The 24,202-nt window shown below is 32.4% G+C and overlaps 1 protein-coding gene across 3 annotated transcripts in view; it reads left to right on the forward strand.

Annotated features, from left to right (window-relative positions):
• LOC143079759 (Fanconi anemia group A protein-like) overlaps positions 1 to 24,202 on the forward strand; it is a 70,026-nt gene that overhangs the window by 35,718 nt on the left and 10,106 nt on the right. For all 3 annotated transcript variants that reach the window (XM_076255335.1, XM_076255334.1, XM_076255336.1), the window contains exons 20-33: positions 3,717 to 3,845; positions 3,980 to 4,107; positions 4,834 to 4,998; positions 5,835 to 6,031; positions 6,885 to 6,987; positions 11,216 to 11,350; positions 14,217 to 14,290; positions 18,029 to 18,157; positions 19,309 to 19,399; positions 19,679 to 19,815; positions 21,056 to 21,155; positions 21,598 to 21,657; positions 22,357 to 22,434; positions 23,689 to 23,774. In XM_076255335.1, coding sequence (XP_076111450.1) covers positions 3,717 to 3,845; positions 3,980 to 4,107; positions 4,834 to 4,998; positions 5,835 to 6,031; positions 6,885 to 6,987; positions 11,216 to 11,350; positions 14,217 to 14,290; positions 18,029 to 18,157; positions 19,309 to 19,399; positions 19,679 to 19,815; positions 21,056 to 21,155; positions 21,598 to 21,657; positions 22,357 to 22,434; positions 23,689 to 23,774 — 1,612 coding nt within the window. The remainder of the gene's footprint in view (positions 1 to 3,716; positions 3,846 to 3,979; positions 4,108 to 4,833; positions 4,999 to 5,834; positions 6,032 to 6,884; positions 6,988 to 11,215; positions 11,351 to 14,216; positions 14,291 to 18,028; positions 18,158 to 19,308; positions 19,400 to 19,678; positions 19,816 to 21,055; positions 21,156 to 21,597; positions 21,658 to 22,356; positions 22,435 to 23,688; positions 23,775 to 24,202) is intronic.

Below are 24,202 nucleotides of genomic sequence, written 5' to 3' on the forward strand. Positions count from 1 at the left end.
CTACGAGTCGATAAGTGATCAAAATTGGTAAACTTCAAGACCCACGCATATTTATAAGGAGGTCATGCATCTAAATCAAATAATGACAACATTGAAAGACAATGTTTTGTCTTCTAAAGAAAAATATGAATGAGAGTCTAAAAAATCGGAGATAATGTTAATTAACCTTACAATGTAACCACCTGGAACCACACTTAATGAGGTGAAACATCTGTGTTTAGTGAGGATGTTCAATTAGAAAATTAAATATAGATAGCTCAAGTCCTTGTGAACTCTCAGACAGGTTTTTCTGTCATAGGTGGTGTAGTTTGGCCACCAAGTGAAATTAAGTTTTTTCATCAACATAAATAGACCTAAACAAGTCTGTCATTTTCTGACTTAGATAAGTCTAAAATTGAAAACATATTTTTATGATAAATACATGTTTTGACTTCTAAGTCGAAAACAAAAATCGACTTGTTTATGTCTGAGCTCTGACTGTTTATAGTCAATATTGAACAACTTTTGTCATTTTTGTAACTTGTACAAAAATCTTTTCTAAAACTATGGGCCAAATTTAACCAAACTTGGCCACAATCTTTACCAGGGTATCTATTTTAAAGAAGTGTCTAATGACCCTGCCTACCAACCAAGATGGCCCACATCAGTAAATACAGTAACAGGTGAGAGCCTCTAGTTTTGGTAACTTGTCATATCTTCTTAAATCTCATATTCCATTAGATGTTTAGTTAATTAGTTTATTGCAATATGAATAAAATGCACAGTAATTTAAGGTGCCAATATTTATAGATTATGGTTGACCATGTCAATGAGATTGAATTTCTCGCTTGAGCTGGTATGGTGAAAGAGAGAAAAGCAATCGAGTTGAAATGACCAATGATAATCTGTCTATGGCTATAATACCTATGACGATGTTTTTAATTTCATTGACAATGAGCACACACGCCCTTAGTTTCTTGCAATAATATTTCATATCACCCTACTTTGCTAAAGAAGGAAATTATCAGGCAGTAAGATCAAAGGAAAATTTCGTAAAATAGCAATAAATATTATTACAATGTAAACTTGTTTTCATGTGCAATCTTGGTACATTGATTGGTCCTTGTCAGTCCATTTTTGTTGAGCCTGCGACTTAGCTCAACAGGGATAGTGATCTAGCCGTGGCAGCTAACTTCTTAAAAGCTTTATATTTTAGAAGGAGGAAGACCTGGATGCTTCATACTTTCTATATAGATGCCTCATGTTACGAAGTTTTCACTAGTCACTTATTCAATGTCCTTGACCTCATTTTCATGGTTCAGTGACTACTTGAAAAAAAAAAAGATAAGATTTTTTGTAATGTTAAATTCTTTCTTATTATAAGGAATAGGATAACTATATTTGGTATGTGCGTACCTTGCAAAGTCCTCATGCCAGTCAGACAGTTTTCACTTGACCTAGACCTGCTGGATCAGTGAACAAGGTTAAGTTTTGGTGGTCAAGTCCACATCTCAGATACTATAAGCAATAGGTCTAGTACTTTCGATGTATGGAAGGACTGTAAGGTGTCTATGACCTATTGGCAGGTGTCATCTGACCTTGACCTCATTTTCATGGTTCAGTGGTTAAACTTTAGTTTTTGTGTTTTGGTCGGTTTTTATTATACTGTATGCAATAGGTCTACTATATTTGGTGTATGGAATGATTGTAAGGTGTACATGTCTAGCTGGTAGGTGTCATCTGACCTTGACGTCATGGTCATGGTTCATTGGTTAAGTTTATGTGACAGTTGTTATAAAATTTTATATTTAGGACTATCAACATAATATGAAAATTATTAGTAAAGAAGGGAAGACATTTCAGCATATGCATTCTTGTTCTAGACATACTTCTTAATTTTTCCCCTACAGATGTAGTCAAAGTGCAACTCTGTCCGTCTGTCTGTCTGTTTGTCCATTGGTCAGTCTGGCAAATCAGTTTTCCACACTTTTAGGAATACAGTTGCTTTCAAGCAATCTGTAGACTTTTACCATTTGACTCAGGGCCATGTCCTCACGTCAACCGTATTATTCTAAACATTAAGGAACATCTCAGATACTTAAGATTGTCTTGCTTTAAAAGGTAAAAACAAACAAAAGGGTCGAAATTCATACAACTATCCTATAATGTTCTTCTCATAATCTTCATGTTTCGATATTTCTCTTGACTTATATGCATGTTTTTAACAACACGGAAAATCAGATTTAAGCAGTATTTATATTAAGTGTTTTTATAAATTAAGAAACACGTCAGAGAAAATTCCCCAGTTTTGTTTAAATGCGAGAGTTCTCTGATTTCCGATAAATCTATTTCTGTCAGATAAGAACTGAAGTGGAGTTTTACTTATATGTCACCATTATGAAACTGATATTTGATATTGTACTTCCTTAAAGAAATGGAGAACCATCTAGGTCGTTTGATTAACATTTAATATATGTCTATACTACAAATCACAAGTCTAGGGTTTGTTTAGGTAAGTATGCGCATGTTTGTAGTCTTCTTGACTTCAAGGGGTATCAGATTGAATGGTTGCTCTGGATTCCCCACTCCATTGATTAATTTGAAACTCATGAGATCCTTTCCATGTCTGTCTGCTATTGTATTGAGAGTTATTGTTGTTGCATAATTTTAATTCATATGCATCATTTGAATTAAATAAATGTATTCCCCAACGTAAAGGTGTAACTGCAACACCCCTTCAGCCTAAATGAAGTCTTCATTATTATCGCTTCGAGTTGTTGCCCTTAATTTCACTTCCTTCAATTCAGAATCAAAATATGACGATACATCGAGAAAAATTAACTTGTTCTGTTGATAGACGTCATATTATATTAAAAGCGATCACAATTTGAACAGAGGAATGTGTACAGAAAGGAGTCATGCCCACTGACCCACAGGAAATTTAATATTTAAAAAGATAGAAATGGGGTTCCTCCTAGAATTCATGTAGACAATAGGTGATAAGGTACGAAGTGAGATACCTTCTCTCACTCTGAGTGACTGCTGCACATGGAAAGTAACTTGGAATTGATAGTACAAAATAAAACACAATCATTACATTGTTCATCCACTTGTATCCAGGATTGGCTATTTTTAAAGTTGAATAACTATTCAGATTATGTAAATTACATTTTACATGTGCAGTTGAATTAATTTTGAGAATAAAACTAATTACATGTATCAATGAAAACAAAAATCAAATGAAAATCAAAAAATGGCAATCATATCCCTCAGAGCAATCATGCGTTTTGATTTTCTTGATGCTTGAAGATGTTGATTTGATATTTGGTGTATCGTTTAATCATGGCAAGTTACATTATTTTGGGCAGAGTTATGGTCCTTTTATGGTCCTTGGACTTCGAAAATTTGCTCAAATGATAAGTTTTCCACACTTTTTTTCGTCATGTTTAAGAAATTGACTTGATAATTGTTTTATAGTTTACCCCATGTCAAGTTATAGATCAAGTTAGTATTTTGTTCTTGTGCAATGAATTTTTAAATGGTATGAGACTATGTATTGAGAATACTTGTTATTTATAGGTAAACCTTTTATTATATCCCGTAATAGCAAACAGATATTATTCCAAAATTTCCATGGTAAAACTGAAACAAAAATAAATGTAGTCCATCTTTACTTTTTTTTTTAGGGTTTTTTTTCAATATAATTCATTTTACATTTTATTGAATATTCTTCATAGGTGTTTTTATGGAGATAGATGATGATGAAGATGATGATAAAGAAATGACAATGACTACAATGGAACAGTTTGATCACAGGTTAAATCAAATGATGGATAAAATAATCAACAGACAATGGCAGAAACATTGTAAGTTACATTGTAAAGGAAGGGAAGGTTGTCCATACATACATTTTGTGTTATATTTATTTGTAGATAAGTTTTTTGGATGTTTAATTATATTACAATGTTTAACTTGTGAAATAAAGATTTGTTTATTTCAGTGCCAGAAATGATATCTGTACTTAAAGAAAAGATAATTGTGCTACTTGCTAATTCTGAGGAATCAATTTGTACTAGAAATTTACTGCAATTAAACATGAACACTAAGATAAACCCACTTCAGTTTAAGGTTAGTAAAATCAGATCATTAAAACTTAGATACAGAAAAGAAGGTTGTTATAATTATTTATTGTGAATCGAAAAAAAAGAGAGAGAAGTTTGGTGCTGACAAAAATTAATTTATTGTTTTCCATGCAAATATTATTGTTTTATTTTTATGTTCTAAATGGGTGCAAATAATACACTAGTTATCTTATTATAGCTAGAAGATTATTTTTATAAGTTTTGATTGGCACTCAGAGACTTAACTCAGAATGAAGTAGATTTAATATTTGATTGTGAAACCTGGTCCTATTCTAATTCATCAAGTTCCAAATTTAATTCTGTGTATTTCACAGGCCAAAATTAGGCAACTTAATAGATATACTTCAGTGACAATGCATTGTACTGGCTTTTAAAATTTAATGTCAAGGTCTGATTGTTTATTAGAGATGCATCAAGCAAAATTATGTATTCAAATATAAAAATAAGAAGATGTTTGTATGTTTGCTAACGAGACAACTCTTTACAAGAGACCAAAATGACACAGATATTAACACCTATAGTTCAAGTAGAGTCTGTTTCAGATTTTGAAGTCACAAGTCTTTTAAAAATTATGTTGTGACAATGGCAATGCTTATTCATGGATGGATGGGTGGATACCTCAAATCCTTTGTTTGTCTGTTATTCGAATGTAAATGTTAGGAAGCACTATAAAACTTTTTTTGTTTATAGATATTTTTACCTCTCTTTATAGATAGTGAATGGTTTACTTAATCTATTCTGTAAAGTCAGTGAAGCATGTCTAGTTGTGGACAATCCAGACCTGTCCTGGGCAGTACAGTTAGTGGATATGTTGGGAGAATTTACAACTCTTCATCACACTTTGTTTGTAGTTATTACCAGACTGGTTACATATCAGGTATATTATATTCTAATATGACGTGCTTCTTTTGCTTTGTTAATAAACCCATGCTCTAATTCAATAAAATGTGTTTGCACATGCGTATAATGACTACTGTAGAATAATGAATTTTATCAAATTGGCATGCATTTAATATATTTCATTTACTTTAAACACTTCCAAACTCTTAAATGATGCACATGTTGTTACTTATTCATTTATTATGACTAATGTGTTGCAATTCCAAATTGACATATTTGACCTAGATACGACAACTGTTCATGCTGGCTATTCAAAACTCCTCCCTCTAAAAAATCACATTGCCAGTCATTTGCTTTTTGACAAACAAAAAAGGGATGTTCATGGAAGAGCCTACACTTATACACATCGGACATACAAATTACCTTAATTGTCCTAATCAGAATCAAAATAATTGATGCAAGCTATACTCTATTGTACTTTTAACATGGTTAGGCATTATATTTGTGATATTTTATCCCTCACTATCGCTCGGTCAAAAATAATCACAAATATAATGCCTACCCATGTTTAAACTAAAATAAAGTATAGCTTGCATCAATTATTTCTTAAAAAGATTACCAATATTCACGATAATTGCAAAAAATCAACTTTAAAAGGTTTAGAAAACATATCAGTAGTGCACTGTCAGTAACCTCAGTCATCTTCAATCCAGGATTGAAAACTAAGGTAGGAGAAAATTCTCCTAGAAGCCAAGTGCTGGACTTTTTCTGGCTTTAAAATATTGACACTGAGCCTAATTTTGTTGTTAAAACCACTTCAATAGCATTGACTTATTTCCACCTTTGATATATCTAATAAGAATCTTCTTTCAGATCAATGAAATGGAATCTCATCACATAGCTGGCCTATCAACACTGCTGACTTTCATGTCAATGAAAAGCCAAATCTTTGGTTTGGTAGGATTTTCACCTTGTAGAAGCAGTTACTGCAAAGAAAAACAGTATTTTACCCAAAAATTATGGACCTGTCTTCCTCTTCAGACAGCGCAGCAGATGATATTTTGTCTGAGGTACATATAAATGCAAATAAGTAAGAAATCATACAATTAAGTCAATTTCAGTAATATATCATGAAGGTATGGTTTATATTGTATGTTGTTTTACACAGAAGAACCCTATTATGTCACATTTTAATTACCGTAGATAACCTTAATATACAAATTGGAGCAAGCCTAATAGCTTTAATATTTTGTAAGGGTGTAGATAGTAATGGCTTATGACAAATTTCTATTTTGAATTGGATCACTTCAGTGTTGACTGTTCTACCAATTGGCACTTGCTGGTTATTAACCACAAAGGGCCACGGAAACATATATTTACTTCTACATAGAACAAGAAAGTACCAGAGATAAACAATATTATGTCATTTAAGAATGATATTTTTGATTTGGCATGATATTGGATAGTAAGGAAGGTCTGATGTGCATACATTTTACGCCTCAAATATGTGATGGGATTAAACAAAGTCAGAATTTTAATAATTCTTCAAAGAATGCTTTAGATATATTATTGTCTAGATCTAGTAGAATATAAAACACATACATTAGCAAATTAAAAAGATTTCATTTCGACCCAAAATCTTTATTTCAGTAAGAGAAAAAAAACACCAAAGAGGAATAACATATACAGATGAAAAGTTATAAGGCATTTCATTAAGATGCTGGTTTGGTACTTCATCTTTTAAACTGCAGAAAGATATAACCTTGATTAAAGAAATTTTACATTTAAGCAAATACCTCCTACATATTACTAAACTATAAGTATCTTTTAATAATAATGAAACCTATGTGTATTGTTTCAGAAGTTATAATATACATGTATAAATTATTGCCCAGTAGTGGTAATTTTTTGTATTTTTTGTAGGTTAATGTCATCTTATTTCTTCTGTGTATTTAATGTTGTGGACAACTCTTGTCTGTTAGAGGAGGATTACAACAGAATATTTCCACATATTCTAATCCAAAAGGTTTGTAGAAATATTTAAACTAATGATATCAAGCTGTTGTCAATAATGTTTAAAAAAAAAACACCTAATAATGTTTTTAAAAAAAGCCTGATCATTTTGTTTGGACTGTACTGTACCTTCGTGTGGTTTTTTGTCGAGCCTGCAACTTTTGTTGCAGAAAGCTCGACATAGGGATAGTGATCCGGTGGCGGCGGCGTTAGCTCACTTCTTAAAAGCTTGATATTTTAGAAGGTGGAAGACCTGGATGCTTCATACTTTGTATATAGATGCTCCATGTTACGAAGTTTCCGTCAGTCACATGTCCAATGTCCTTGACCTCATTTTCATGGTTCAGTGACCACTTGAAAAAAAAGTTCAAATTTTTTGTAATGTTGAATTCTCTCTTATTATAAGTAATAGGATAACTATATTTGATATGTGCGTACTTTGCAAGGTCCTCGTGTCTATCAGACAGTTTTCACTTGACCTCGACCTCATTTCATGGATCAGTGAACAAGGTTAAGTTTTGGTGGTCAAGTCCATATCTCAGATACTATAAGCAATAGGGCTAGTATATTCGGTGTATGGAAGGACTGTAAGGTGTACATGTCCAACTGACAGGTGTCATCTGACCTTGACCTCATTTTCATGGTTCAGTGGTTATAGTTAAATTTTTGTGTTTTGGTCTGTTTTTCTCATACTATATGCAATAGGTCTACTATATTTGTTTTATGGAATGATTGTAAAGTGTACATGTCTAGCGGGCAGATGTCATGTGACCTTGACCTCATTTTCATGGTTCAGTGGTCAAAGTTAAGTTTTTGAGTTTTGGTCTTTTTATCTAATACTATATGCCATAGGTCAACTATATTTGGTGTATGGAAATATTTTATGATCTTTATGTCAGTCGCGCAGGTTTTATTTGACCGTGACCTCATTTTCATGGTTCATTGCACAGTGTTAAGTTTTCGTGTTTTGGTCTATTTTTCTTAAACTATAAGTAATGTGTCAACTATATATGTTGTATAGAAGCATTGTTAGCTGTACATGTCTGCCTGACATGGTTCATCTGACCTTGACCTCATTTTCAAGGTTCATTGGTCTCTGTTAAGTTATCTTGATTAATGTTAAGTTTATGTGACAGTTGTAATAAAGCTTAGCTTTATACTTAGGACTATCAACATAATATCAATGATTAGTATAGAAGGCGAGACATTTCAGCGTGTGCACTCTTGTTTTTTAATGAGTTTCCGTTTTTATTTTCATTTACTAAATCATTTCTGTGTGCAGCCGTTTTCTTGTAGGAGAGTTGTAAAACACATGATGTCTGATCTTAATACTTTGTAATGTGACGAATTCATGTTATTATTGGTTAACAGATACCATCTTTTGAATCAAGTATTTGATATAAACTTAATTTTGATGGTCAATGTTTTTTTCTCAAAAGGGAAAGAACAGTAGGGTATAAAGTTTTTAACCTGTAGGTCCATCTGTGAGTCAGGCAGTCCTATTCTTGTCATCGCAATTCCTCTGTAACCGCACACAGAATTTCATGAAACTTTTAAGATAATAATAACATACTATGCAGATGTGCATATCCTTCAGAAAAATTTTTTCAGTTGACTTTTGTAGGAGCTGAGAAATTTTGAACTTTTGTATCTGGTGAGATTTTATTGCAAAATATTTTAGCAATACAAGATCCACTAGTATGCCAGTATGACTGAAATCATTGGATGTGTAGTAGTTTTTACTATTTAATGAGATTCTTACACATTTTTTATAGGTTTGGCCTGTTAAATCCAAAACAATAATAAGTAGGTGGAACTGAAAAAAGCAAAAATGTTCAGCATAATAATCCATATACGAGTTATATCCCTTAAATAATAATTTTGGACTGATTTTCAGCTCTAAGGAGCCTCTTATAGTCTCACACTGTAAGGCCAACTAAAATTAATTAGTAGATTTTCATCCAAATTTTTGAAAAAAAAAGGGTCGGGTGGGAGGATTTTATTTTTTTAAATTTTATTTCATATGAAACCTTCTTGTCACGTGTTATTCATATATGCAATTGTAATAATAAGCTTGTATCATGTAAATACATGAACATGCATAAGGTATAGTGTATAAGACAATAACAATCAAAACCAAGGAGTAAACAAAGACTCATAAAACCAAAAGACATTTAAATCAACAGTTACAAATAATAAATAAGAAACAACACGATCTCCACTAAAACTGACTGGAAATAAAATAGGTGCTCCGGAAGGGTAAGCATTTCCTGCACAGTATACTGCACCGGTCGTGTTAGTTTGTTGTTGTTCTAATAAAATGAAGCAAATGCATTGGTATGCAAAACAAGTATGATAAGTACAGAATAAAATGAAAACTCAAACAGTGTTGAAATAATAGGGTTGGTCCTTAATATGCAAATATAATTACAATGTAGAACATAAAGTTGTTAAACGACTTTGACATACGGCGATTTGTGTTCTTGAACACAGCGTAGTACCCGTAACCCGAATATTTCACTACCTTCTCGTAATCAATCTCCATTCTTTGGTACCGTAGATACTCGCCTATTAGTCGATCCGACTATAAGTCGGATGCCCTTTTCAGCTCCAAATTCTGAGGATTTAGTCTTGACCCTCGTATAAGTCGGACAAAATTTTGACATTTTTTTTGCAGCTGACAGTTACTGAATGCCGGTAAAACAAATGCAAATCCAGGAATTATATTCATTTTCTGAATGAATGTTTGTTTGGTTTTAATTTAGTTGATGTTGATTATGATAATTTATATAGCTGTTACAGTAATAATAAAGATGTATTTATTCCTGTTGTTTTGTTACTGTTTGATTACAGATTAGCCATGTGTTGTTTACGTAATGCATCAATGATTTTGTAGGGTATGACTAACAACCTATTGTTTGAGAAAAGCGAACATAAACCAATATGAACCTGAAATTTTTTTAAGTCAATCAATATTTTTCTCAGCATACATAACTCAGTGTTAAAATAGCATGTACACTTCATAATTCTTATTATATTGTGATGATTAAAGGATTAAAAAAATTAAGTGAAGCTAATCAACTTTATATTAAAATAACTCCCAACTCATTAGTGTCATCTGTTCACCTATCACTGATATTTTTCACACCTTTAGTGAATACAACTCTTTGTCTCTTAATTAGGGGTTATCAATGGATTATATTGGCTTGCCAATCAATTTTGTAATCTTTGTGTTTACCTGAGACATTTTAATGAATAATATTTTAATCTTGGGAATGAATATTAAAATTATTTTTGATTATTGTATGATTTATAAGTATTGAATTGATATCATGATATCACAAAAATGACACAATAACTCCGCTGAATACATCCTTTTACATAGTTGGTACATTGTTATCTCGTTTTCATTTTTGGTTCTTGGCTATTTCTTTTGGGTTTATGCACAAACCATTTGACCATGAAAATCAATACACAAACCGGAAACAGTCGGAAATTCAACACAAATTGACAGAAAAGGGTTAACAGAGAACAAATAAAACATAAAGACAGTATTGTAGTCATTTATTTTCTTCAAAAACTTTTTAATTTAGGAATTTATGTAGGTTTGGCAATCACCGACGTAGTTTTGACCAGGAAATTCACTCCTGACCACTTTTCTCGAACTTGGATTTTTCCTCTGGTCGCTGGATCTCGCTTATAAGTCGGTACCCCTCTCTGGATTCTGAATTTTACTCCCAAACTTCCGACTTATAAGCGAGTATCTACGGTAAATTATGTTGTCATCATAGATCAGCAGAATATATCGACTAAATCATTTAGTAAGAAACACGAAAACCGATAGTTGAAACAGGAAGTTTTAAATGAAACGAAATTATCGACGGTTACCGGTAAAGGAAATGAACAAAATCCGGAAATCGTATTTTTTTTCAAAAATAAAAAAAATCAGGGCGGGAAGATTTCAGAGGGGCGGGCGGGGATGAAAATCTATCAATTAATTTTAATTGGCCTAATAGAATAGCAGTTACATGGTTTGTTTTTCAAAAAATAAAATATCATACAATTTTCTAGTAATACTGAATTAAATGAGGTAACATTTGGTCAGCTGCTTGACTGTGATGAGTTATAAGTATCAAGGGCTTTTCAGATCTGTAAATCACCAACTTACTCTTTTCCAAAAATTTTGAATAGACTAACTATACTTATCCTGACATCACATGCATTCTTGTTTGATTTTGTAGTTTATGTTTCTTTGTCAAAGATTGATACCAGAATTAAAGCGAAGACCATTACAGCAGACGGCATCTGGTGAATTACTGATGGCATTGTACATTTATAAATCTAAACAGTTCAAAGAGATAAAACATAACATGCAGGTGTGTTACTATAGTAAAGATAATGTTATAATTATGATAATGTGCTTTATATAAAAGAAAGGGTGGGAATGGGCACAAGGTTATTTTGACATTGTCTTTAGTTGAGAAGGAATCATATTTATTTGGCATAACAAGAGAAAAAGTTAATATGACCAAAATTGTCAATTGACAATTAAGGAGTTATTGCCCTTTAAAGACAATTTTACACAAGATGTTCATCAAGTTTGCTAACATTTAAAAATCTCCTCTGAAATACAGGTGAGCAATTCAGGCTCTTGAGAGCCTCTTGTTAATGTGAATAATACGCCTGGGTGAGTATGGCAATAATAAGAACTTACATTCTGATATCTGATCCATAAGCTAATGGCTTAAGTACTACTAGGTTTTAAAATTGCAACATGCTTTGGCAGTTTCATAGAGGAGTGATGTTTTGACAACAAAAGATAATACCTGACATTAAGGTAGATTAATACCTAAATGAAAAACTCTAGATTAAATTGATAATGGAATTGGGGAATATGTCAAAGAGACAGCAACCCGACCACCAGAGGGCTGAAAATACCAGAAGGCCACCAATAGATCTTCAACACATCAAGAAAATCCCTCACCCAGAGGCAGGCTTACAAGACATTTTAAGGTCATCATATATATAGTCATCAACCTTCAACAAGGTTGACAAAGAAGGAGCTAAGTGCTGTTATTTTGACCCTGAAATTACCAAAAATGTAATATTTGTTAACCCTGCAAAATTTATGTTAGCTCTATAGGTATATGAAAATCTGAAGTATACCTTGAAATCAGTTGGAGTGTTATTATGATATTAATCTGCAAAGCCGCACATTTTTCCTTTTCCACAGCCTTGTACAAATAAATTTTATAATACAAGACAATGTATGATTATTTTATATTTTACATTATTAGCTCACCTGGCCCGAAGGGCCAAGTGAGCTTTTCCCATCACTTTGCGTCCGGCGTCCGGCGTCCGTCGTCTGTCGTCCGTCGTCCGTCGTCCGGCGTCGTTAACTTTTACAAAAATCTTCTCCTCTGAAACTACTGCGCCAAATTGAACCAAACTTGGCCACAATCATCATTGGGGTATCTAGTTTAAAAAATGTGTGGCGTGACCCGGTCAACCAACCAAGATGGCCACCACGGCTAAAAATAGAACATAGGGGTAAAATGCAGTTTTTGGCTTATAACTCAAAAACCAAAGCATTTAGAGGAAATCTGACATGGGGTAAATATGTTTATCAGGTCTAGATCTATCTGCCCTGAAATTTTCAGATGAATCGGTCAACCCGTTGTTGGGTTGCTGCCCCTGAATTGGTAATTTTGAGGAAATTTTGCTGTTTTTGGTTATTATCTTGAATATTATTATAGATAGAGATAAATTGTAAACAGCAATAATGTTCGGCAAAGTTAGATTTACAAATAAGTCAACATGACCGAAATGGTCAGTTGACCCCTTTAGGAGTTATTGCCCTTTATAGTCAATTTTTAACCATTTTTCATAAATATAAGTAATCTTTTACAAAAATCTTCTCCTCTGAAACTACTGGGCCAAATTAATCCAAACTTGGCCACAATCATCTTTGAGGTATCTAGTTTTAAAAATGTGTGGCGTGACCCGGTCAACCAACCAAGATGGCCGCCACGGCTAAAAATAGAACATAGGGGTAAAATGCAGTTTTTGGCTTATAACTCAAAAACCAAAACATTTAGAGGAAATCTGACATGAGTAAAAATGTTTATCAGGTCAAGATCTATCTGCCCTGAAATTTTCAGATGAATCGGTCAACCTGTTGTTGGGTTGCTGCCCCTGAATTGGTAATTTTGAGGAAATTTTGCTGTTTTTGGTTATTATCTTGAATATTATTATAGATAGAGATAAACTGTAAACAGCAATAATGTTCATCAAAGTAAGATTTACAAATAAGTCAACATGACCGAAATGGTCAGTTGACCCCTTTAGGAGTTATTGCCCTTTATAGTCAATTTTTAACCATTTTTCGTAAATCTTAGTTATCTTTTACAAAAATCTTCTCCTCTGAAACTACTGGGCCAAATTAATTCAAACTTGGCCACAATCATCTTTCAGGTACCTTGTTTGAAAAATGTGTCCGATGACCTGGCCATCCAACCAAGATGGCCACCACGGCTAAAAATAGAACAGGGGTAACATGTAGTTTTTTGCTTATAACTCTGAAACCCAAATCATTTAGAGGAAATCTGACAAGGAGTTAAATTGTTAATCAAGTCAATATATATCTGCCCTGAAATATTCAAATGAATTGGACAACCGGTTGTTGGGTTGCTGCCCTCCAATTGGTAATTTTTAAAGAAATTTTGCTGTTTTTGGTTATTATCTTGAATACTATTATAGATAGCGATAAACTGTAAACAGCGATAATGTTCATCAAAGTAAGATCTACAAATAAGTCCACATGACCTAAATGGTCAATTGACCCCTTAAGGAGTTATTGCCCTTTATAGTCAATTTTTAACAATTTTCATTAATTTGGTAAATTTATGTAAATTTTTACCAAATATTTTTCTCTGTTACTAATGGGCAAAGTTCATTATAGATATAATTGTAAGAAGCAAGAATGTTCAGTAAAGTAAGAACTTCAAACACATCACCATCACCAAAATACAATTTTGTCATGAATCCATTTGTGTCCTTTGTTTAATATCCACATAGACCAAGGTGAGCGACACAGGCTCTTTAGAGCCTCTAGTTATTTTACTACATACTATGTATAAGCAAGCTATTATATAGATCTTTTGTTTAGTTAGTTTTGATCAGTAGATTCTTTTGGCTTTGGAAACTTTTTATATGTTTATTTAATATTTGTCCAAAATATAGCTAACCTTTGAAGTCTGGTTGAATATGGAGTTGGCAGTTTGTCCTAATCAAGATATGTTATCTGATTTTGAAAGGTAAGTAATATTGTACTTTATCAGTAGTGTAATACGTAATAGTACTGCAAAAGACCTAACCACAAAACACAAAGAGAAAAATAATTTCTACAGCAATCATATTAACATAAAATGCTTATGCTTTGACTTTCTTTTTTTTTTAGCTCACCTGGCCGAAAGGCCAAGTGAGCTTTTCTCATCACTTGGCGTCCGGCGTCGTCCGTCGTCGTCGTCCTGCGTTAACTTTTACAAAAATCTTCTCCTCTGAAACTAATGGGCCAAATTTAACCAAAATTGGATACAATCATCATTGGGGTATCTAGTTTAAAAAATGTGTCCGGTGACCCGGCCAACCAACCAAGATGGCCGCCATGGCTAAAAATAGAACATAGGGGTAAAATGCAGTTTTTGGCTTATAACTCAAAAACCAAAGCATTTAGAGCAAATCTGAAAGGGGTAATATTGTTCATCAGGTCAAGATCTATCTGCCCTGAAATTTTCAGATGAATCGGACATTTCGTTGTTGGGTTGCTGCCCCTGAAATGGTAATTTTAAGGAAATTTTGCTGTTTTTGGTTATTATCTTGAATATTATTATAGATAGAGATAAACTGTAAACAGCAATAATGTTCAGCAAAGTAAGATCTAGAAATAAGTCAACATGACCAAAATGGTCAGTTGACCACTTTAGGAGTTATTGCCCTTTATAGTCAATTTTTAACCATTTTTCGTAAATCTTAGTAATCTTTTAGAAAAATCTTCTTCTCTGAAACTACTGGGCCAAATTTAACCAAACTTGGCCATAATCATCATTGGGGTATCTAGTTTAAAAAATGTGTCCGGTGACCTGGCCAACCAACCAAGATGGCCGCCATGGCTAAAAATAGAACATAGGGGTAAAATGCAGTTTTTGGCTTATAACTCAAAAACCAAAGCATTTAGAGCAAATCTGAAAGGGGTAATATTGTTCATCAGGTCAAGATCTATCTGCCCTGAAATTTTCAGATGAATCGGACATTTCGTTGTTGGGTTGCTGCCCCTGAAATGGTAATTTTAAGGAAATTTTGCTGTTTTTGGTTATTATCTTGAATATTATTATAGATAGAGATAAACTGTAAACAGCAATAATGTTCAGCAAAGTAAGATCTAGAAATAAGTCAACATGACCAAAATGGTCAGTTGACCACTTTAGGAGTTATTGCCCTTTATAGTCAATTTTTAACCATTTTTCGTAAATCTTAGTAATCTTTTAGAAAAATCTTCTTCTCTGAAACTACTGGGCCAAATTTAACCAAACTTGGCCATAATCATCATTGGGGTATCTAGTTTAAAAAATGTGTCCGGTGACCCGGCCAACCAACCAAGATGGCCGCCATGGCTAAAAATAGAACATAGGGGTAAAATGCAGTTTTTGGCTTATAACTTAAAAACCAAAGCATTTAGAGCAAATCTGACAGGAGTAAAATTCTTCATCAGGTCAAGATCTATCTGCCCTGAAATTTTCAGATGAATCGGATAATCGGTTGTTAGGTTGCTGCCCCTGAATTGGTAATTTTGAGGAAATTTTGCTGTTTTTTTGTTATTATCTTGAATATTATTATAGAAAGAAATAATCTGTAAACAGCAATAATGTACAGCAAAGTAAGAACTAAAAATAAGTCACTATGACCAAAATAGTCAATTGACCCCCTAAGGAGTTATTGCCCTTCATAGTCAATTTTTAACAATTTTCTTAAAATTTGAAGATTTTCAATAACATTTTCCACAGAAAGTACTGTTATAGATAGAGATAATTGTAAGCAGCAAGAATGTTTAGTAAAGTAAGATCTACAAACACATCACCATCACCAAAACACAATTTTGTCATGAATCCATCTGTGTCCATTGTTTAATATTCACATAGACCAAGGTGAGCGACACAGGCTCTTTAGAGCCTCTAGTTCTTTTAAACATTACAAATATCTGTGTATGGTCTCTTCGCAAGCAAGACATATTGTGTCCTAAATATCTGTTCTTGTGTTCCTTTTTAGCTCACCTAGTGAGCTTTTCTCATCACTTGGCGTCCGTCGTCCATCGTTGTTTAACTTTTACAAAAATCTTCTCCTCTGAATCTACTGTGCCAAGTTTTACAAAACTTGGCCACAATCATCATTGGGGTATCTAGTTTAAAAAATGTGTCTGTTGACCCTGCCAGCCAACCAAGATTGCTGCCATGGCTAAAAAAGAACAAATGCAGATTTTGGCTTATATCTCTGAAACCAAAGCATTTAGTGCAAATCTGACACGTGGTAAAATTGTTTATCAGGTCAAGATCTATCTGCCCTGGAATTTTCAGATGAATCCGACAACCTTAATTTGTAATTTTAAGGAAATTTTGCTGTTTTGGGTTATTATCTTGAATATTATTATAGATAGAGATAAACTGTAAACAGTAATTATATTCAGCTGAGTAAGATCTACAAATGAATCAACAAGACCAAAATAATCTATTGACCCCTTAACGAGTTATTGCCCTTTGTAGGCAATTTTGAACAATTTTTTTGTAAATTTTTGTAATATTTTACAAAAATCTTCTCCTCTGAAACTACTGAAACAAATCTAACCAAACTTGTCCTCAATCATCATTAGGATATCTAGTTTAAAAAATATGTCAGATGACCCCACCCGCGAACCAAGATGGCCACCATGGCTAAAAATAGTACATAGGGTAAAATGCAGTTTTTGGCTCATATCTCTGAAACCATAGTATTTATAGCAAATCTGGCTGTGTTTAAAATGTTCATAAGGTTAAGATCTATCTGCCCTGAAATTTTCAGACCATTCAGACAACCTGTTGTTAGGATGCTGCCCCTGAATTGGTAATTTTAAGAAAATTTTGCAGCTTTTGGTTATTATCTTGAATATTATTATAGATAGAGATAAACTGTATACCCCATTAATGTACAGCAAAGTTAAGACCTAAAAATAAGTCAACATAACCAAAATGGTCAGTTTTTTGCCCTTTTATATAGTCAATTTTCAATAATTTTCATAAATTTTGTAAAATTTTACAAAATATTTTTCACTGTAACTACTGGGCCAAATATAGATACATATAATTGTAAGCAGCAAGAATATGCAGTAAAGTAAGATCAACAAACATTTCACCATCACCAAAACACAATTTTATCATGACTAATGTGCCCTTTGTTTAATATGCACATAGACCAAGGTGAGCGACACAGGCTCTTTAGAGCCTCTAGTTATTCTCCTTCCGGCAAAATGGAAGGGGACATAAGGTTTGCATTCTGTCTGTCTGTCTGTCAGTCAGTCTTGCAAATTAGTTTTCCTCACTTTTTTTCTTCGTCCTTTTTTTTTTTATTTGATATTTGGTATATTGTTTAATCGTGACAAGTTTCAGATCAACTGTCAATTTTGTTCTGGACTGATGACTTTATGCAGAGTTATGGTCCTTTATACCTAAAAAATTCATGCAAGTAATCAGTTTCCCACACTTTTTTGGTCAAGCATGAATTAATATTTGGTAAATAGTTTTACCATGACAAGTTACAGATTAGGTTTGAATTTTGTTTGGTTCATATCATGTTTTTACAGAGTTCTGGTCATCAGACTTAGAAAATATGTACAAATAGTCAATTTTCAGCACTTTTTGTCATTTATTTCCACAATTCAGCTCAATGAATTTTTGTAATCTATAGGGGAATTGTTTGTCATACAACACTCTTAGAAGTGCTTGTTATAGTTTCATATCTTTATTCAGACAGGAATATCTACATGACCGTATATACAAACATTACATGGCAACAACAAAAGAAGATGGTGGCTGTAACTATGACTACAGATATACCTGTTCCATCATGCTGGAGTCTGTAATCCATTCAGATATGAGGTAAAACTTACCTAGACAAACTTTTTGCCGTGAAGTAGCTGCTTTATATCAAATTATCTGAAGTATTAGTTCAAGGGTTAAGAGTTCATTGTTGGTGGACATCCCATATAAAAATACTGTGACTAATATCATATCTCACTTGAATTAAATTGTGATGAAATTTTTCAGGTTTGTGAGTTATGATATTTATATAAAAAAGATGTGGTATGATTGATTTATATAAAAAAGAGACCAAAATGACACAAAAATTAACAACTATAGGTCACCGTATGGCCTTCAACAATGAGCAAAGCCCATACCTCATAGTCAGCTATAAAAGGCCCCAAAATGACAATGTAAAACAATTCAAACGAGAAAACTGACAACCTTATTTATTTTTAAAAAATGAACGAAAAACAAGTAAGTATCACACAAACAAATGACAACCACTGAATTACAGGCTCCTGACTTGGGACAGGCACATACATAAATAATGTGGTGGGGTTAAACATGTTAGTGAGATCTCAACCCTCCCCTAACCTGGGACAGTGGTATAACCGTACAACATAAGAAAGAACTATAAAAATCAGTTGAAAAAGGCTCAACTCATCAGATGGACAAAAATACAAGTGTATTTATAATCATTTTTTTTTAAACAATATATGGAATATATAAATCATATTTTTAGTTCACTATTCTTGTTTGAGTACATTGGTGTTCAATTTAAACATATGACTACAGACAACAGTTAATTGTAGACTAGTCTGTTGTGTCTCAAAATGATTTTACTGTTCCAAAGAGAAATATTAGTAAAAGTTGAAAATGTGTTTCTAGTCTTATAAATTAGTTTTTAGTTTAGTTTAAACATATTGATTAAAAGTGGATTGGGAAACAAGTGTTGCATTGTATATTAACCCCTTTCCACCTTGCGGGTGCTAGTGCTACCTTGTAGCCGCATTAGCCTTCTCTTTTTTTCGAAATCTACAAGGGTGTCTTTAACGTGCAAGAGATATGGCTCTCTCTTAACAAGGGTCAGCCATTTATTGTCCCTTTCCTATGGACTATCATAGGCCATTAAAACAAAAATGAGTTCAAGCTAGCTTATCTAGAAGTCTCTGTTGGACTTGAAGTTTTTATTTGTTTCAAAAGTTTTAATTTTAATTTATTTTCAGGTCCTACAGTAACAATGACATGTATTGTCCTTTATGTTTAAAAAGATGCAAGGAGACAAACAGTAAAGTGATCTTTATACAGTATCTTCAGGTACAGTCTATGTTTAGAATCATAATTATAGATTGATGGTTCCCAGAATAAGTTATGTATAAGGTTTAGTTCAATATTTTCTCTTTTTGCTAACAAAAATAATTTGAGAAACAACTTCATGTTTGTTTTTTGGCAGTGAGCATTTACCATTCAAGAGTTATGCTGCTGATTGGGGTATCTGTGATCACTTGATTACCTAATTCTAGTTTCATTTGGTCTTTTGTGATCCTTCACAATCAGTAAACATTAATTTCAAAAATAATTTATTGTTTTTTGAAGGAATTATGCTGGTTATTACCATCATCTAGATATTCAGCTGATGATAGTAGACCTTGGTTAATGTCTCATTTGCAACTGTTGGCCAAGAATTACAGTACTTCCTGGAGTTTAGAGGCTGTTGTTAAAACTTTTTTCAGGTAAATACCTTATATACATGTATGTATTTACATAAAATGCAACATAAAAAGTAGTCCTAATAGTCCATTTGCCAATAACCGATTTGATTCTGTTATTAAACATCTTTTGATCAAATTACTTCCCTTTGTCAATTGTAAACTGGGTTCTATACCAGACAAAATTGGCTTTTGCCAATGCAAAGCATGATCAATTGAAAGTGTTGGTTTGGTGGTTCTTATTGACTATTGACTAATTCTTCATGAAAAATAATTTCTGATGTCAAAAGTATTAAGCTTCATAACAAATTAATGTAATTAAAAGATTTAAAAAACTTAAAGGTTACTCACATTACGCTCAGGTAAATTTGCTCTTTCCGCTAGCTCTTCATTGTAAATAAAAATTAATGTCCCTCATAAGGGAGACAACTAAAAAAGGGATCTAAATACAGGGTCAATTACGGGAATTGGCAAATAGACTATTAAAGGGTATGAATCTGAAAAGTTTCTTAATGCTCAAGTTTAAGTTCCATATTTTGTTTTCAGAAAACCTCAACTATTTTTCTAAAATGCAATTTTTAGGCAAAGGTAAATACATTTATTAAATTGTACTCATAATGAAGTTGATTCAGGGTTATGGTTACACTTTCCAAACGAATGTAATGTGTGCAATTTGAAGACAACTAAAATTGTGGAAATTGTAAGTATGCAAGCATGATGAATAAATACCATTGCAAGAAGTTTGAGGAAATATGTATAATGAGTTGTTTTTTTAATAGAGTATTCTAAACTTGAAAGCTTAATAATAGCATTTGTGTGTCCAAATGTGACTGGTAATGTGCCTTGTCCTGTGTTTTTCATTATTGAGAAAGTCTTAACAGCCAGGAGTTGGTTTCACAAAAAAACTTGCGACTAAGATTGATCGTCAGTCATGAACAATTCAGTATACTTAAGATCATACTGAGGCGGAAGTTTTTTGGTGAAACCAACTTCAGATCTTTTTCAAAGGAAAATATCTTCTTCCATGTGTCGCTAAAGTACACTCAAAGTAATACATTTAAGTAATTTTTCACTTATCTTCAGTCTGTTGTTCTTGGTCCATGAAGTTAGTCAGTTACTCGGATAAAATACATTGATTCAATCAATAACCATATACACTTTGCATCAATTATGGTTACTAAACTGCCTTAACTATTTGAAAAATATGTTAAAAAGGTATTATGAAGAAAACATGCTGACCATATTTTTCTTTTTTTCTTTAAAGGACAGTTTGTTGTCTTCCAAGACACCTTTTTTACACTGACAGTTTTACAGAACCTATGGTTGATGAAGATTTAGTTCTTTCTACTATAAATGGTGAAATGGTGAGTTTACTGTGGTGTCTTGTCTATTTTATGCATATTATGAAATCATAGCCATAAATTAGTAGAATGGTGTGGGATCAACTTTTACTTCTATTACGTTCTTTGTATTGGCAGAAACAAATTTTACCTAATTCTATCACAAAGTTGTTATTTGTTTGCACTTGACTACGACAACCGTGCTCCTACATGTGAGTCACTAAAGTGTTATCTACATACTTAAATATAAATTTATTCGAAATTTTAACAAAATCTGTGACTTTAGCCCATTTTCTACTGTACAGTGACCTTTAGCAATTGGCACATAATATATTACAAGTTCTATATATACTGTATAGTGACCTTAAGCAATTGGCACCATACTATATGACAATTTCTATATAACTCGGGGTTTTCAAATTCAAAAAAAACTAAACATCTTGACAACAACATTTTATTTTTTCAGAGAGAAGGTCTAGAAGATGGCTGTGTCTTTCCTAGTAATGTGTTTTCATATCTTATGCAGGTATAAATGTTGTCATTGTTTTAGTTTATATAATTTACATGGATAAGAACACCATTATGAGTTATTATGCCCCACCTACGATAGTAGAGGGGCATTATGTTTTCTGGTCTGTGCCTCCGTCTGTTCGTCCATCCCTCCGTTTGTCTGTCCCACTTCAGGTTAAAGTTTTTGCTCAAGGTAGTTTTTGATTAAGTGGAAGTCTGATCAACTTGAAACTTAGTATACATTGTCCCTATGATATGATCTTTCTAATTTTAATGCCAAATTATAGTTTTTACCCCAATTTCACGGTCCACTAAACATAGAAATTGATAGTGCGAGTGGGGCATCCGTGTACTATGGACACATTCTTGTTTCATAAAGATCTACAGTCACAGAAGTATTAAGTACTAAGTTTTTTGGGAAAGGCATTGAAAGTACTATAATAAATATTTATAAAAAAACTCAGACTTTTATAATTTAAATGTATAAATTTAGTAATAGCAATATTGTTTTTAAGTTGGTAAACTAAAAGATGTATAAAGGATATGACAAGGAAAGTCTTGAAGGATCTTTTTCAACACAAATTACCATTGTATTTATATGTATAGTAGCAAAACTGACATTTATGTATTCCCATTTCAATATGCAATTTTAAAAGTTAATAATAAAGCTGAAAGATTAAATAAGTTTAGTTTGATTGTGTAATGTCTTTTTCAGGGCATGATCCTGGTTAAACAGGCTATTGATATTGATAAAATATTCACTACTTGTCCAATTATGTTGACATCTTTGATGGTAAGTACATTTGTAATGGCAACCAATCAAAAATTTGTAAAGATCCATGCTGGAACTAGGGCAAGAATCGAAACTAAGGCCCAGAACTCAAAATACTTTCATCCTGTCTAAGAAAACGTATACTGATTTTTGTACCTTCATCTTATGAACATTTGATATTGATTTGACAGCATTTAGCACTAATTACAGAGGAAACTAGGAAGATACTTACAAGCCAGGAGAAAATATGCATATGTTGTTAAAAAAGTGCTTATCAAGAGTTATGGTCCTTCTGATTCTTCTGAAGGATTAAGAACTTTGAGATTATTGGAAACAAGTGTTGCCAAATGATTTAAATAAAAATACAATGGATGCATGTCTAATTAAATCTTTGATTGCCATTTGAACAAATGTTTTTAATTTCTTTTTAACTTCACTCAATATAATGTCACTTTTCATAGCAAGCTACTTGAACATTTCATAGTTAACCCTTGAACATTTGAAGAATTCTGAATATATGACAACTGGATGAAAAACAATTACAAAGTTTAACACAAGTGTTATTTCTATTCAACATTTTTTTAGCAGACAACTTATTCCATGTCTTACGTTTGAATTTTGTTTTTTATACAAAGTTCAGTTACAACTGTAATCTGTATGTATATAATGATTTTAAGGAATTTATTATGAAAACAAACATATAATCACAAGTTATTAAACAGATTAATTTTGTTTTAAAAACTTTTCATTTAGACCCAACCCTAGTTCACTAAATACATAATCAGGTTTATATTCCACATCAATTAAACCTATGAGAAAAAAAAAACTATACACTAATTGATTATATTATTAATTTGTATATTTTAACTTATTTGATTAGTTCAGGGATAATCACATATTAAACTATATTTTCAAAGGTAGACAGAAAACGGCGAATAGCAAAAAGCATATTGCACGGTTATTTTTAGAATATCTAAAAACCGATATACTTTGTGAAGTCATATAATGATAATAAAAAATATCTATGATGGATTATTTGAAGGAAAATAATCTTCAAATACATTAAAAAAAAAAAAGGGAAAAAAAAGATAGGATATATCAACTAGAAGAAGTATATCGACCTCAGACTTCCTCCTCAGTCAATATACTTCTATCAGGTCAATATATCCTTGTATCGACCTCATACAAAGGCTATAATTGTGTAATTTTTCAGTTTTTTTTAAGAAGGAGCACAAGTTCCAAACAGTCTATAATCTACTAAATCTGTATTTTCAGGTTTATCTTCCAACAATTAAATATCTAATAGAACAGGTAACTTTTAGGAATGGCAATCTGGTGTCTGTAGTGGGCTGGTTGAAAAGGTAATTTTTGTAATATTTCCTCATCATCTCTAAGGTATCACCTTTTAATTGTAATGTATCTACATTAAATTTCAATAATTGTAATGTATCTACATTAAATTTTAAAGCAATAACTTTTATCTGTTGTGGTTGTGAAAGTTGTATCATTATTTATTAATTATCATTTGTTTTTAAATTTGGCACTGCTGCATAGATTGTTTTTAGATGTCCATTTAGCTATTGGTCGTGTGTTCTAAATAGAATTCATTGATATTTTGGACTCACAAACCTTATCATGGAAATTACATAATTCATCTTAGAATAACAGTACATATGCCTTGTATTCTCAAAATTTTGTCTCTGTGATTATCGACAGTAATTATACCCCACGCAACGAAGTTGCGGAGGGTATAATGTTTTTGACCCGTCCGTCCGTCAGTCCTGTTTCT

The sequence above is a fragment of the Mytilus galloprovincialis genome, chromosome 6 (assembly GCF_965363235.1).
Source record: "Mytilus galloprovincialis chromosome 6, xbMytGall1.hap1.1, whole genome shotgun sequence".
Lineage (NCBI taxonomy): Eukaryota > Metazoa > Mollusca > Bivalvia > Mytilida > Mytilidae > Mytilus > Mytilus galloprovincialis.